General features: G+C 43.4%; 1 protein-coding gene across 1 annotated transcript; it reads right to left on the reverse strand.

Annotated features, from left to right (window-relative positions):
* Positions 1-1,155: 1,155 nt before the first annotated feature.
* LOC148148850 (sodium- and chloride-dependent neutral and basic amino acid transporter B(0+)-like) lies at positions 1,156-3,928 on the reverse strand. Its single transcript, XM_087991796.1, has 4 exons — positions 3,854-3,928; positions 2,898-3,007; positions 2,630-2,800; positions 1,156-1,531 (listed from the first exon to the last, which is right to left on the reverse strand). The coding sequence occupies exons 2-4, from the start codon at positions 2,976-2,978 to the stop codon at positions 1,406-1,408; spliced, it is 378 nt and encodes a 125-aa protein (XP_087847922.1). The 5' UTR covers positions 2,979-3,007; positions 3,854-3,928; the 3' UTR covers positions 1,156-1,405.
* Positions 3,929-15,756: the final 11,828 nt, after the last annotated feature.

Genomic DNA, 15,756 nt, shown 5'->3' on the forward strand with positions numbered 1-15,756 from the left:
AAACTGCCAACACACTGAAACAGCTGTTGATGAACATAAAGGACCCTGTACAAACAGCCTGCACAATGAATGTCATATACAAAATACCCTGCAAGGACTAACAAACACTACATCGGACAGACAGGCAGGAAACTAGTCACCAGGATACATGAGGAGCAACTGGCCACCAAAAGACATGACCAGTTATCACTAGTATACTTATACACAGACAAAGAAGGACACCACTTTGACTGCGACAACACATCCATTCTAGGACAGGCTAAACAAAGACATGCATGGGAATTCCTCGAGGCCTGTTAGTCAAACCAGAACTCCGTTAATAAACACATCGATTTGGACCCCATTTACCAACCTCTCAGAAAAAGAAATGGAAATGATATCACCCACCACAACAGACCATGACACACAAATAGAAAGCTGGACAGAACATCAGCGATTCACCAGAGGCTCATTGATGATGTTACCTAGCATGGTCATGAAACGTCTGAAAACAAACCTTCCAGCTTAGCGAGCAAACTTACAACCTGATCATTTATATATGTTCAACATCATATTTATAAAATCATGCAGGGCATGGATAGGGTAAACAGACAAGGTCTTTTCCCTGGGGTGGGAGAGTCCAGAGCTAGAGGGCAGAGGTTTAGAGTGAGAGGGCAAAGATATAAAAGGGACCTAAGGGGCAACCTTTTCAGAGGGTGGTACGTGTATGGAATAAGCTGCCAGAGGAAGTGGTGGAGGCTGGTACAATTGCAACATTTAAAAGGATTTGGATGGGTATGAATAGGAAGGGTTTGGAGAGATATGGGCCAGGTGCTGGCAGGTGGGACTACATTGGGTTGGGATATCTGGCTGGCATGGACAAGTTGGACTGAAGGGTCTGTTTCTGTGCTGTACATCTCTATGACTTTATGACTCTATCATCTTGTTACTTTTTAAATTTATACTTCAATCCCGTGTGGTTTATTAAACAGATAAAGACAGCTTGCAAAGAGTTGTCATGCTATGCCAATTAATTTGAAATAAATTCCCACGCCTATGAAGTTTCAGCCAAGTATTTAGTCAAAGCTGAGAAATAAACTCGAAAGCAATCGACCAATGCCAACAAGAACTGGAAGGAACCCAGTAGTTATGAAGACGACATTGGGACAAGTTAACAAGAGAATCCAAGTGTAACCCTGAAGAAAAGGAGAATAGTTCAACAGCATCCAAGTGATTTAAAAAAACATTGAAACAAAACATATGGCAAAGGAATGCCAGGTTACAAGGAAGTAACTGACATACAGCACATCTGGATTATCACAGCTGACTTGCTGACTATCCTTGAAAAACTCACATTGATGTGACAGAGGGAGTATACCAGATCAGTGATACATCATCAAGGTGCTTTGAATTATATTAGAAGTTTTCAGATCTCAGGTGTTGCCAGAAGTTGTAGACAATTTGGGGCTTCCGTAGAATCAAGCTTGCTTCTATATCGTTCCCCTCTGTGCTCTTCCAGGTACGGACCCCAATCAGGAGCTGCAGAAATTTTCTGGGAAAGAAAAATTGAAAGGTTTAATCATTTCTGCCTGATTTCTATCCATCATTGAACTTCCACTGACAGAAAATCCAGATCCGAATCTGATCATCCTGCAGTTGGAACTGATATAAAAAAGATAAGGTGTGGAGGGAGGATTGGGCAGTCCCAAAATTTCATAAGAAGATATGATCTCACTCAGGAAATTTCTAACTGTTAGCTTGATGAAAAACTGAGAGGAACATACTGGTAGGCAATAGGAGGGACGAGAGCTTGGATCTTAATATAGAATCTGTAATTACTTTGTGAGAAAACTGATATAATTATTTTTGAAGAATGCCAGAGACATTCATAATAGGTCGTGTGGATAGAATTGATTTGAAGGACTGCCGAGAAATTTCCTGAAAAAAAAAGCTAATTCCAATTCAAGAGAGTAATTTTCATGTTTGTTGACAATCATATTATGATTAATTGCAGTATTCTGAAGTTTTTCTTAATTCTCTCATACAACCAGAGAGGAAATATGAATATATGTCTCATTTACTTCTATAATTTTGTATATCTCAATGTGCATGTACACTTGCATGTACATACATACATGTTAAACACACATATATTTGTGTTGGCATGTTACATGTATGTGTGAGAGAGTAGGGGTGAAGTCTTTCCAAAATTGTACTTAATGCCACTGATGTTACTCTAACCTATCTCCAGCCACACGATGCTATTTATGCCCACTGTGGAGTATCTCAACAACTTCATCGCAAGGTTGCTCCAGGGTCCTAAAGCCCTCGCACAACAACAAGAAATCATTATTTATGGCATCTCTTCAACTTTCCAGTGCTCTCCCATTGAAGATCCAGTTAGAATTGGATAAAACGTTTCGATTAAATTTCAAAGAACAGAAATTGCTGGAGAAACTCAGCAGGTCTGGCAGCATTTGTGGAGAGAAAATAGAGTTAACGTTTCAACTTCAGTGACTCTTCTTCAAAACTGGACTTGAAATGATAACTGTGCCTTCTTTCTACAGATGCTGTCAGACATGTTGAGTTTCTCCAGCCATTTCTGTTTTCGTTTCAGATTTCCAGTATCTCCAGTTTATTATTTCCTTACCTGCCACAAGGTGGAGCCCTCACCTTGGACAAATCTCACTGCAGCCACAATCGGGATCCACATAATACAGAAGATGGTCATACACCAGCCCAGTGCTAATGTCCAGACAGGGTATTCAACAGGTCCATATGTTGGTGGGGTAAATGTTACTGATGACCAGACCAAGATCATCTGTTTAAAATGAAGGCATAAAATCATATCAAAAACAGAATGATTATCTGCACTTCATTTTCTGTTTAAAACATTAAAAGATGTAACATCTCCTTACTGCGAGCAAATTTGGTGAGATTAAAAACCAGCATGTTCCCCACCAGAGCCAGAAGAGCCAATTCCTTTCCCCAATCATCATCTCAATGTTCTTGATGAATCTGTTCAGCCCTGTGAACAAGGAAGCAGAGAGACACCATCAGTCACTTTGTCCTGTCTTCAAGGCAGTTTGTTAATTGTCAAAGTTCATCTTGTTCAGGGCAGCACTAATGAACAGGTTAAACCAGAGAAGGGATCACTCTGGGTTTCAAACAGGATGAGCAGAGTTTTCCCTGTCACCAATCTGGAGAAAGTGAGGACTGCAGATGCTGGAGATCAGAGTCAAGAGTGTGGTGCTGGAAAAGCACAGCAGGCCAGGCAGCATCTGAGGAGCAGAAAAAATTGACGTTTCGGGCAAAAGCCTTTCATCAGGAATTAATGAAGGGCTTCCTGATGAAGAGCTTATGTCTGAAACGTCGATTCTCCTCCTTGGATGCTGCCTGACCTGTTGTGTTTTTCCAGCACCACACTCTCGACCCTGTCACCAATCTGATTACCTCTGAAATTTGTCCACAAGTCCCACAAAATTGGTACTTACTCAAGAAGAGGCTCTGGTTTCTGATCTTTGTTGAGATTGACAGGCCACTGATATCAGAACAGGGGCATGATGGACGACAAACTGAGTCCATTGTCCTAATTTGAAGAAAAGCAAAAGGGCCCTCGGCCATCTTACAAAACCCTGCAGACAACTGAAGCAGAACCTGCCTGTTGGTTCATTTGCCTTGATAGGGATTGATAATTGTCTCATTTCATTCCATTTGGGTTGTACAACATTCCTATCAGCAACCAGCTGGAAAATGGCTGTCGCCAAACTGACCCCAATGACAACTCAGTCAGACCAAGCAGGCTAGACCAGTAAAAGATGGGCAGAAAGCACTGCCTGTCTCATTTATTTTTTGAAACACAGATTCTACTAACCATAGATCCAGTTTAAAGTAATCAGTTCCAACAGAGCAGTTGCTTGAAGTCCCCATCCAGCACAGAAATGATCAATTCAATTGATCCAGTAGATCCCAGCCTGGATTAAGAAAGAAATATTTGAAAATGAGTTGAATGTGAAAACAAAAACAATACACTTCATCCAAAATAAGCAATGCCTGGGACACTAAGGTTAGGAAATTCCCATTAAAAAGAGTGGTGGAACGGAGTTTCATGGCGTCAGGGTTTGGAGTAAGTTATTTTGCGCAATGTTCCACTTCTCAGGATATCTATAACCAATCCCTACAAGGTGGAAGCAGGCCATTTGGCCCATCAAGTCTGCACCGACCCTCTGAAGAGCAATCCACCCAGACCCACACCCCCACCCTATGCCTGTAACCCTGCATTCCTCATGGCTAATCCATCTAGCCTGCACATCCCTAGATCCTGTGGGTAATTTAGCATTACCAATCTATCTAACTTGCACATCTTTGGACTGAGGAAGGAAACTGGAGCATCCGAAGGAATCCAGTGCAGACACAGGAAGAGCCTTAGAAGAGTAAAAAGAAAGTAGGAGTATACTTAAGAGGGCAATCAGGAGGGCAAAAAGGGGACATGAGATAGCTTTGGCAAATAGAATTAAGGAGAATTCAAAGGGTTTTTACACATATATTAAGGACAAAAGGGTAACTAGGGAGAGAATAGGGCCCCTCAAAGATCAGCAAGGCAGTCTTTGTGTGGAGCCACAGAAAATTGGGGAGATACTAAATGGATATTTTGCATCGGTATTTACTGTGAAAAAGGATGTGGAAGATATAGACTGTACGGAAATAGATGGTGACATCTTGCAAAATGTCCAGATTACAGAGGAGGAAGTGCTGGATGTCTTGAAACAGTTAAGGGTGGATAAATCCCCAGGACCTGATCAGGTGTACCCGAGAACTCTGTGGGAAGCTAGAGAAGTGATTGCTGGGCCTCTTGCTGAGATATTTGTATCATCGATAGTCACAGGTGAGGTGCCGGAAGACTGGAGGTTGGCAGACGTGGTGCCACTGTTTAAGAAGGGCGGTAAAGACAAGCCAGGGAACGATAGACCAGTGAACCTGACCTCGGTGGTAGTCAAGTTGTTGGAGGGAATCCTGAGGGACAGGATGTACATGTATTTGGAAAGGCAAGGACTGATTCGGGATAGTCAACATGGCTTTGTGCATGGGAAATCATGTCTCACAAACTTAATCGAGTTTTTTTGAAGAAGTAACAAAGAAGATTGATGAGGGCAGAGCAGTAGATGTGATCTATATGGACTTCAGTAAGGCGTTTGACAAGGTTCCCCATGCGAGACTGATTAGCCAAGTTAGATCTAATGGAATACAGGGAGAACTAGCCATTTGGATACAGAACTGGCTCAAAGGTAGAAGACAGAGGGTGGTGGTGGAGGGTTGTTTTTCAGACTGGAGGCCTGTGACCAGTGGAGTGCCACAAGGATCGGTGCTGAGTCCTCTACTTTTTGTCATTTACATAAATGATTTGGATGCGAGCATAAAAGGTACAGTTAGTAAGTTTGCAGATGACACCAAAATTGGAGGTGTAGTGGACAGTGAAGAGGGTTACCTGATTACAACAGGATCTGGACCAGATGGGCCAATGGGCTGAGAAGTGGTAGATGGAGTTTAATTCAGATAAATGCGAGGTGCTGCATTTTGGGAAAGCAGGACTTATACATTAAATTGTAAGGTCCTAGGGAGTGTTGCTGAACAAAGAGACCTTGGAGTGCAGGTTCATAGTTCCTTGAAAGTGGAGTCGCAGGTAGATAGGATAGTGAGGAAGGCGTTTGGTATGCTTTCCTTTATTGGTCAGAGTAGTGAGTACAGGAATTGAGAGGTCATGTTGCGGTTGTACAGGACATTGGTTAGGTCACTGTTGGAATATTGCATGCAATTCTGGTCTCCTTCCTCACGGAAAGATGTTGTGAAACTTGAAAGGGTTCAGAAAAGATTTACAAGGATATTGCCAGGGTCGGAGGATCTAAGCTAGAGGGAGAGGCTGAACAGAGGCTGGGGCTGTTTTCCATGGAACGTCGGAGGCTGAGGGGAGACCTTATAGAGGTTTACAAAATAATAAGGGGCATGGATAGGATAAATAGATAAAGTCTTTTCCCTGGGGTCGGGGAGTCCGAGAGGGCATAGGTTTAGGGTGAGAGGGGAAAGATATAAAAGAAACCTAAGGGGCAACGTTTTCACACAGAGGATGGTACAGTATGGAATGAGCTGCCAGAGGAAGTGGTGGAGGCTGGTACAATTGCAACATTTAAGAGGCATTTGAATGGGTATATGAATAGGAAGGGTTTGGAGGGATATGGGCCGGGTGCTGGCAGGTGGGACTGGATTGGGTTGGAATATCTGGTCGGCATGGACGGGTTGGACCGAAGGTTCTGTTTCCATGCTGTACATCTCTATGACTCTATGAGAATGTGCAAACCCCACACAGACAGTCACCCCAGGCTGGAATCAAACCCGACTCCTTGGCACGGTGAGGCAGCAGTGCGAACCATTAAGTCACCTTGTTTCACTCAGTGAATCTGGCAGCGAGTGAGATGGAAGTGCTCACCACTGCTGTGATGTTCCAGCTTCCAAACCTCTGGCGCCATATTTAAAGGCCAGCTGGATTCTGAAAGCCGAGAATAATGCCTCATAGTGTCAAGCTAACCCCTAAATATAGTGCAGAAGGAAGCCAAGCTCAGTCCTCACTTCCTAGGAAAGAATCTTGAGATTCCCGTGGATAAAAATCAGCTCCTGAGTGGGGTCCGTACCTGGAAGAGCACAGAATGGACCAAAGGAACAGACCATTCCACCAGTCCCTGCCAGGCCAGACCCAGATAGCAGCAGGAGTGAGAGCTGTGGTCTGTGTAAAATGGGATGCCTGATAGTGTGCAAAAAAAGGTCAATCATCTTCTGCACTCTGCTCATGGAGACAGGAGAAAGGAAAATGCTGCAATAAATCACCAATTTTATTTTATTTTAATTTGTTTGTGAATGTTGTCATCACAGGCTGGGTCAGCATTGATTGCCCATCCTTGATTGTCCTGGAAAAAGATGCTGAGCCCTTTCAAATCAGTGGAGTCTTGGACTGTGGAAGAAAGTGTTATTAGGGAGGGAGTTCCAGGACCGTGAGCCAGTAACACTAAAGGAAAGCGAATACAATTCCATGTCAGGATGGACAAAGTTAAAAATCACACAACACCAGGTTATAGTCCAACAGGTTTAATTGGAAGCACACTAGCTTTCGGAGCGCCATTCCTTCATCAGGTAATAGTGGAGGACACAATTCTCAGGCACAGAATTTATAGCAAAACATTACAGTGTGATGTAACTGAAATTATACATTGAAAAATACCTTGATTGTCTGTTGAGTCTTTCATCTGTTCAAATACCATGATAGTTTCACTTCTTTCATGTGTAAATCACAAAACCTTTTTTTTAAAAGTTGTATTCTCAGGTTAGCTGTAACAATGGGCGTTAGCCAGACAATATGTTGAAGGTATTAGCCCCCTGTGTTCTCTGTCTATGCCAAGATGTTTAGTTTGATTCTAATCTAAAAAGTGAGAAAACTGAGTTTTACATGAATTCATGCAGTTTTTGAGCTCAGAGTTTTACATGGATTCATGCAGTTTTTGAGCAAAGTACAATGTAACCCTGCAAGTACAAATTCACCCCACAAAATATATGTGTGCATGTGGGTCTTTGTCTGTCTGTGTGTGCATGTCTGGGGTGGGGGGTTGTGAGTGTCTGTGAGAGAGAATGTCTATGTGTGTGCATGAGTGTAGAGTGGTTAAAGTCTCTGAGAGGTTGCCTGTGTGGGTATGGGAGTGTGTGTGTCTGTAAGGGTGTGCGTGAGTGTCTGTGTACGTGTCTGTGTATATGTGTGTCCGTGTGTGTGTGTGAGAGTGCGTGTGTATATAGGAGTGCTTGTGTGTGTAGGAGTGTCTGTGCATGTGTGTAGTGCAATGGTGGTCACCTGTAATGTGACATGAACCCAAGGTCCCGCTTGAGGTCACTCAACCAGGACCTTGGGTTGATGTCACATTACAGGTGACCACCATTGCACTATGCACACACACTCTCTCTCTCTCTCTCTCTCACACACACACCTATATGCACACAGACACTCACATACACCCCTACACCCACACAGGCATCCTCTCAGAGACTTAGACCACTCTATACTCATGCACACACATGTACACTCTCTCTCACAGACACCACAATACCCCCCACCCCAGACATGCAAACACAGACAAAGACCCACATGCATACATATATTTTGTGGGGTGAATTTGTACTTGCAGAGTTACATTGTACTTTGCTCAAAAACTGCATGAATTCATGTAAAACTCTGTTTTCTCACATTTTAGATTAGAATCAATCTAAACATCATGGCAGAGAACACAGGGGGCTACCACCTTCAACATATTGTCTGGCTAACGCCCATTGTTAGAGCTAACCTGAGAATGCAACTTTACAAAAAAAGGTTTTGTGATTTACACATGAAAGAAGTGAAACTGTCATGGTATTTGAACAGATGAAAGACTCAACAGACAATCAAGGTATTTTTCAATGTATAATTTCAGTTACATCACACTGTAATGTTTTGCCATAAATTCTGTGCCTTAGAATTGTGTCCTCCACTATCACCTGATGAGGGAGCGGCGCTCCGAAAGCTAGTGTGCTTCCAATTAAACCTGTTGGACTATAACTTGGTGTTGTGTGATTTTTAACTTTGTACACCCCAGTCCAACACCGGCATCTCCAAATCATGTCAAGATGGTGTGGGCCTTTCAGGGGAACTTGCAGCTGCTGCTGCTGCATTTTCTGCCCTTGTCATTCTAGGTGGCGGAAGTCACGGATTTGGAAGGAGAAGGTCTCAAATTACACTGTTCCTCAGCATGACTGTTTCAATGTCTCTGAGCAGTGTGATTGCCCTCTGGAGCAAATGTTCAGGTAGCTTTCCCGTCCCTAATGCAGTTTGGACGCCAGCCCATTAACTAGGATCTGAAGTTCCATGAGCTGTAAATATTAGCTAAAAAAAACCCTTGGTATCCAGCATTTTCCACATACTGAAGCAACAACACATCACCCATCCCTTCCATCACCACTCCATTTTAGTTAAGTTATTAATTCATCACCATAGAATCCACCACTTTTGGAAATAAAGCACCAGTATCAATCTCATTCCCAGCTATTTTTCAGGAACTTTTAAAAAGATCTAGAGACCTAAACTCAAATGGAAGACCTTTTTGTTGACTTTAACAATACCATAAGACAGCGGAGCATAAATTAGGCCATTCAGCCCATCGAGTCTCTCCACCATTCAATCATGGCTGATTTTCCCTCTTTCTCCCCGTAACCTTTGATCCCCTTGGCAATCAAGAACTTATCTATCTCTGTTTTAAATATACTCAATGACCTGGCCTCCACAGCCTTCTGTGGCAATGAATTCAATAGATTCACAACTCTCTGGCTAAAGAAGTTTCTCCCAATCTCTGTTCTAAATGGTCTTCCCTTTACTCTAAAGCTGTGCCCTCAGGTCCTTCTCTCTCCTGCCAATGGAAACATCTTCCCAACATCTACTCTGTCCATGTCTTTCAGTATTCTGTAAGTTTCAATCAGATTCCCCGTCATCTTTCTAAACTCCATCGATTATAGACCCAGGGTCCTCAATCATTCCTCATCTGTTAAGCTTTTCATTCCTGGGATCATTCTCATGAATCTCCTGTGGACTCGGTCCAGGGCCGATACATCCTTCCTGAGGTACGGGCCCCAAATTTGCTCACAATATTCTAAATGTGATCTGATTAGAGTCTTAGAGAGCCTCAGGAGTGTATCCCTGCTTTTATATTCTAGTCCTCTCGAGATGAATGACAACATTACATTTGCCTTCCTAACGACTGACTCAACCTGCAAGCTTTACCTCAAGAAAAACCTGGACTAGGACTCCCAAGTCCTTTTGCATTTCAGACTTCTGGATTTTCTCCAATTTAAAAAGTAGTCCATGCCTCTATTCTTCGTACCAAAGCGCATGACCTTACAGTTTTCCACATTATATCTCATTTGCCATTTCTTTGCTCATTCTCCTAACCTGTCTAAATTTTTCTGCAGCGTCCCTGCCTCAATACTACCTGCCCCTCCATCTATCTGTGTATCATCTGCAAACGTAGCCAGAATGCCCTCACTTCCTTCATCCAGATCATTAATGCAAAAAGTGAAAAATTATGGTCCCAACACTGCCCCTTGTGGAATGCCACTAGTCACTGGCTTCCAGCCTGAGAAGGACCATTTTATCCTCACTCTCTGCCTTCTGCCAGACAGCCAATCGTCTATCCATGCTATCAGCTTGTGTCTAACACCATGGGCCCTTATCTGACTCAGCAGCTGCATGCGCAGCACCTTATCAAATGCTTCTGGAAGTCCAGATAAATAATATCCATTGGCTCTCCTTAGTGTAACCTGATTGTGACCTCCTCAAAGTATTCAAGCAGATTCGTAAGGCATGACCTTCCTTGATGAAACTATACTAACTTTGCCCTATTTTACCATGCACTTCTAAATATTCAGAAATCTCAACATTCAAAACGGACTCCAAAATCTTACCAATGACTGAGGTACAGCTTATCAGCTAATTATCTTATAATTTCCCATTGTTTGCCTTACTCTTTCTTAAACTGGAGGAGACGTGGGGTGGTGATTAGCAATTAATTAGTAATTTTCCAGTCCTCTAGGATCCTCCCTGACTCCACTGATACCTGAAAGATTACTCCTAAAGCCACCACTATCTCTTCAGCTCTCTCCTTCAGAGCTCTAGGGTGTAGCCCATCTGGCTCAAGTAATTTATCCACTTTCAGGTCTTTCAATTTTTCTAGTACCTTCGCCTTGGTGATGCCACAGTACTCATCTCTGCTACCCCAACTCCAATGAAGTTTTGGGATATTACTCATGTCTTCCACCTTAAAGTACTTATTCAGTTCCTCAGCCATTATTTTGTTCCCCAACACTACCAATGACTAAAAATGATCATCAATCCGACACACCAATTCGCTTTCCCCCATTCTTTTATTACGGTGTTCTGCCTCTGCTCTTACTACAGGTAGGCCTCTTGATCTGTGTCTTTTATTTTCTGCCATTAATCACTCACTCTTCAGGCTTTAAATCTCATAGTAGACCTTACTTCAAGCTGCTCTGTCCCCCTTTGTACTATATTCCCACTTTGATTCACATTCCCAGTGAACTCACTCAGCCATTGTCTCACTCAGAATCACAGAGATATACAGCACGGAAACAGATCCTTCGGTCCAACTTGTCCAAGCTGACCAGATATCCTAAACCGAACTAGTCCCATTTGCCAGCATTTGGCCCATATCTCTCCAAACCCTTCCTATTCAAATACCGAGATGTCTTTGAAATCAGGTGAAGTCTTCACTCAAACTGATCATGCTGCTTACTGCACAACTAAAGTCACCGGATACTGCAAAGGCTAGGGGCTCTGGCAATATTCCAGTGGAAATAGTGAAGATTTGTGCTTCAGAACTTGCTGCTCCCCTAGCCAAGCTCTTCCAGTACAGTTACAACACTGACATTTACCCGACAATGAGGAAAACTGCCCAGATATGTCCTGTACATGAAAAGCAGGACAAATTCAACCCAGCCAATTTCTGCCCCATCGGTCTACTCTCAATCATCTGTAAAGTGATGGAAGGTTTTATGAATAGTGCTATCAAGCAGTAGCTGCTCAGCAATAAACTGCTCAGTGGCGCCAGGTCTGGATTTTGCCAGGGCTACTCAGCTGTTGACCCCATTGTTCAAGCCTTGGTTCAAACATGGACAAAGAGCTGAATTCTAGATGTTTGGTGAGAGTGATAGTCCTTTGAGCAAATGTGGCATCAAGGAGTTCAAACAAAACTGGAATCAATGAGTATTGGGGGTAAATTCTCCACTGGTTGGAGTCATATCACAGAATCACTACAGTGTGGAAACAGCCCATTTGGCCCGACAAGTCCACACCAAGCCACTGAAGAGTAACTCACCCTGACACATTCCCATTCCATATATTTACCCCTGACTAATGCACCTAACCACAGATTCCAGAACACTATGGGCAATTTAGCATGCCCAACTCACCTAACCTGCACATCTTTAGATTGTGGGAGGAAACCGGAGCACCTGGCAGAAACCCATGCAGACATGAGGAGAATGTGCAAACTCCACACAGACCGTCGCCCGAGGCTGGAATCCAACCCAAGTCCTTGGTGCTGTGAGGCAGCAGTGCTAAGTACTGAGCCACCATGCCACTCCACGGCATAGAAGTTGATGATTATAGATGCTGGAGCTCATTCATCTCAGCTCCAGGACATCTCTGCAGGATTCCCTGGAGGTAATGTCCTAGACCCAACCAACTTCAGCTGCTTTATCAATGACCTTCCTTCCATGATAAAGTCAGAAGTGGGAATGTTCACCAATTATTGAATAACATTCAGCACCAGTCGTGACTCCTCAGATACTGAAACAGTCCCTGTTCAAGTGCAGCAAGATTTGGACAACATCCAGGCTATTTAGTATTTGTGCTACACAAATGTCAGATAATGACCATCTCCAACAACAGAGAATCTAACCACCACTACACGATATTTAATGGCATTACCATAATTAAATCCACCACTATCAATATCCCAGGGGTTACCATTGACCAGAAAATGAATTGAACTGGCAACTTAAATAATGTCACTGCAATAACAGGTCAGAGATTAGCAATCTTGCTGCAAGTAACTCAGCTTCACTTCCCCTAAAGCCTATCCACCAACAATGACAATAAATCAGGATTGTGATGGAACACTCTGCACTCTTCTGGAAGAGTGCAGTTCTTACAACATTCAAGAAGCTTGACACCATCCAGGACAGTGCAGTCCTCTTGACTGGTACCACATCTTCACTCTCTCCACCAGTGATGCTCAGTAGTAGCAATGTGTACCATCTACAAGGTGCATGGCAGAACTTGTCAAAGATCCTTAGACAGCATCTTCCAAACCCATAGCCAGTCCCAAGGACAAAGGCAGCAGGTAGATGGAAACAACACCAACTGCAAATTGTCCTCCAATCCATTAACCATCCTGACTTGGAAATATGTCACTGTTTCTTCAGTGTCAGCTGATCAAACACTTGAATGCTGTCCCTAACAGCATTGTGGGTCACTCTACACTTCATGAAAGGCATCAATCTATGATAGCTGCATGTGAAATCAAAGCTAAAATACCGAAAGATGGCATACTGTGTCACACATGGGACACTGAGGAGATACATCAGCTGCAGCATTTCAAGAAGGTAGCTCAACATCACCTTCTCAAGGACAACTAGGGATGGTCAATAATTGCTGGCCTAGCTAGTGGCGTTCTTCGAATGGATAAAAAGAAAATTTCTTCTCCCCTGAAGGCTATTAACCTCTGGCATTAACTATCCCCAGAAAGTAGTGTAACCTGAGTCACTGAGTATACCGAAGGCTAAATTAGGTTGAATTATAACACTGAAAGAACACCAGAGTTACAAAGGGCAGGCCGTAAAGTTGAAAGCAGGCCATGATTACATCATCCGTAATTTTATTGAATAGTAGAACAGGATAGATGGGTTTGAATGGCCCAATGCAGCTCTTTTTAAAATATTCTTAGTATATTGCCCTTCCGTCATTGTTACTGGATCAATATTCTGAAATTTTGTGGCAATCTGTAGCACTCTGGAGGCACCTCCACCATGAGGACTGCAAAGTTTCAGCTCATTGCTATCTTTTTAAGGACACTTAGAGTTGAGTTTTAGTTCTTTACCCAGGCTCTGTATTGAATAAGAATCATCAGCCTCTAACAGCACTTCATAACATTGAAGTGGGTGGAGAAAAGAAGAGGACAAAAATACAAGGGCTTCACTTCATGAAAGGCATCAATCTAATGATAGCTGCATGTGAAATCAAAGCTAAAATTCTGAAAGATGACATACCTGTGTCACACATGGTACACTGAGGAGATACATCACCAAGCATACCCCAGCTGTCACAGAAAGACGCTTTGATCACAGAAATGTAGGGAACTGTCCAGCAATGAGGTTATAATAGCTTCTGGTGAAATTCACAGTCAAATAATTAATCAACTTTGTGATCCCAGGGAACAAATGTCCCCTCCCTCTCACCCAATAACTCCATAACTCCCCAGACCAAAGAACAGGTAGGACTGTTGTAGATTAGATTAGATTCGATTACATTACAGTGTGGAAACAGGCCCTTCGGCCCAACAAGTCCACACCGACCCGCCGAAGCATAACCCACCCATACCCCTACATTTACTCCTTACCTAACACTATGGGCAATTTAGCATGGCCAATTCACCTGACCTGCACATCTTTGAACTGTGGGAGGAAACCGGAGCACCCGGAGGAAACCCACGCAGACAAGGGGAGAATGTGCAAACTCCACACAGTCAATCGCCTGAGGTGGGAATTGAACCCGGGTCTCTGGCGCTGTGAGGCAACAGTGCTAACCACTGTGCCACCGTGCAGCCCATGTAATCTGGCATAATTCCAGACCTGACAGAGATGTACTTTAAACTATTTACATGATATGTGCTATTCAGTATAAAGGTACCCACTTCGTCCTCAGCTACTATGTCATGAAGTCAGTGTAGTGAAGGTAGTGTGTTCAGTCAATGAGTTATGTGCATATAACCCACAGTAATATCCATAAGTACAAAATCTGGGTCATGTATGTAACTTTGGAATTGTAGGCTTATAAACAGATAGCATTGTTAATGAATTTCAAGACATCTGTCTCAACAAGAACCTGTTTCTCTGGGGTATGTGACAAAACAAAACTGCAGAGGCTGGGATCAATGTAGACAAACAGGAGGCTGGAGGAACACAGCAAGCCAGGCAGCATCAGGAGGTGGAGAAATCGATATTTCAGGTTGAGACCCTTCATCAGGATGGGGGAGAGGAAAGGGATCTCGGAAATAAATAGAGGGAGGGGAGTGGGGAAAGGTATGTGGGATAGGGATAGGTGGATTCAGGTAGGGGGAGTATTGTGATAGGTCAGTGGGAAGGGTGGAGTGGATAGGTGGGAAGGAAGATGGATAGGCAAGATCAGATCAAGGAGACGGGGAGGAGAGTAAGGGCTGGACATAGGGTAACGTTGGGGGTGGGGAGATAGAGAAGTTAATAGAATGGAAGGGAGGAAGCAGGGCTAGAAAGGGAGCCAAGGGGTAGTAGATATAAACTTAGAGACAAAAAAATGAAAATTAGGTATAAACTTGGTTATAGACAAAAAAATGAAAGTTTGGTATAAACTTGGTTAGAGACAACCTCATCCCCGTCTCCTTGACCTGACCTTGCCTGTCCATCTTCCTTCTGTCCATCCACTCTACCCTTCCCACTGACCTATCACAATACTCCCCTATCTGCATCCACCTATCACTATCCCGCCTACCTTTCCCCCAGCCCCACTCCCCTCCCTCTATTTATTTCTGAGCTTGCTTCCCCCTCCCCCATCCTGATGAAGGTTCTCAACCTGAAATGTCGACTCTCCACCTCCTGATGCAGCCTGGCTTGCTGTGCTCCTCCAGCCTCCTGTCTGTCTTCGCTGTAGTATGTGTTATGTGGACAAATATGTACAAAGTTTCAAAGCACATTAATGGTAAAAATACCATCAGCTCCCGATGTGGCATTTAAATCTGGAGCCTGTGGCACAGCGATAGGTTTATTACCCACTGCACCATAAGTCTGTCAGCAACAATCACTAACCAGTGTTTCTCACACAGGGCTGGAAGACAAAAATTACTTCAATACAATACTGCAGAAGGGCTGCACTTTTGGAAATGCCAT

Source organism: Chiloscyllium plagiosum, unplaced genomic scaffold, assembly GCF_037043375.1.
Source record: "Chiloscyllium plagiosum isolate Xiang-an unplaced genomic scaffold, Cpla_swu_hap1 HiC_scaffold_11, whole genome shotgun sequence".
Classification (NCBI taxonomy): domain Eukaryota; kingdom Metazoa; phylum Chordata; class Chondrichthyes; order Orectolobiformes; family Hemiscylliidae; genus Chiloscyllium; species Chiloscyllium plagiosum.

Excerpts from the sequence above, each read along its gene's own strand:
- LOC148148850 (XM_087991796.1), bottom strand. The coding sequence starts at position 2,978 with ATGATGATTGGGGAAAGGAATTGGCTCTTCTGGCTCTGGTGGGGAACA. Across the intron at positions 2,801-2,897 it reads TCTCACCAAATTTGCTCGCA|ATGATCTTGGTCTGGTCATC; the intron begins GTAAGGAGATGT and ends CATTTTAAACAG. Across the intron at positions 1,532-2,629 it reads AGGGCTCCACCTTGTGGCAG|AAAATTTCTGCAGCTCCTGA; the intron begins GTAAGGAAATAA and ends TTTCTTTCCCAG.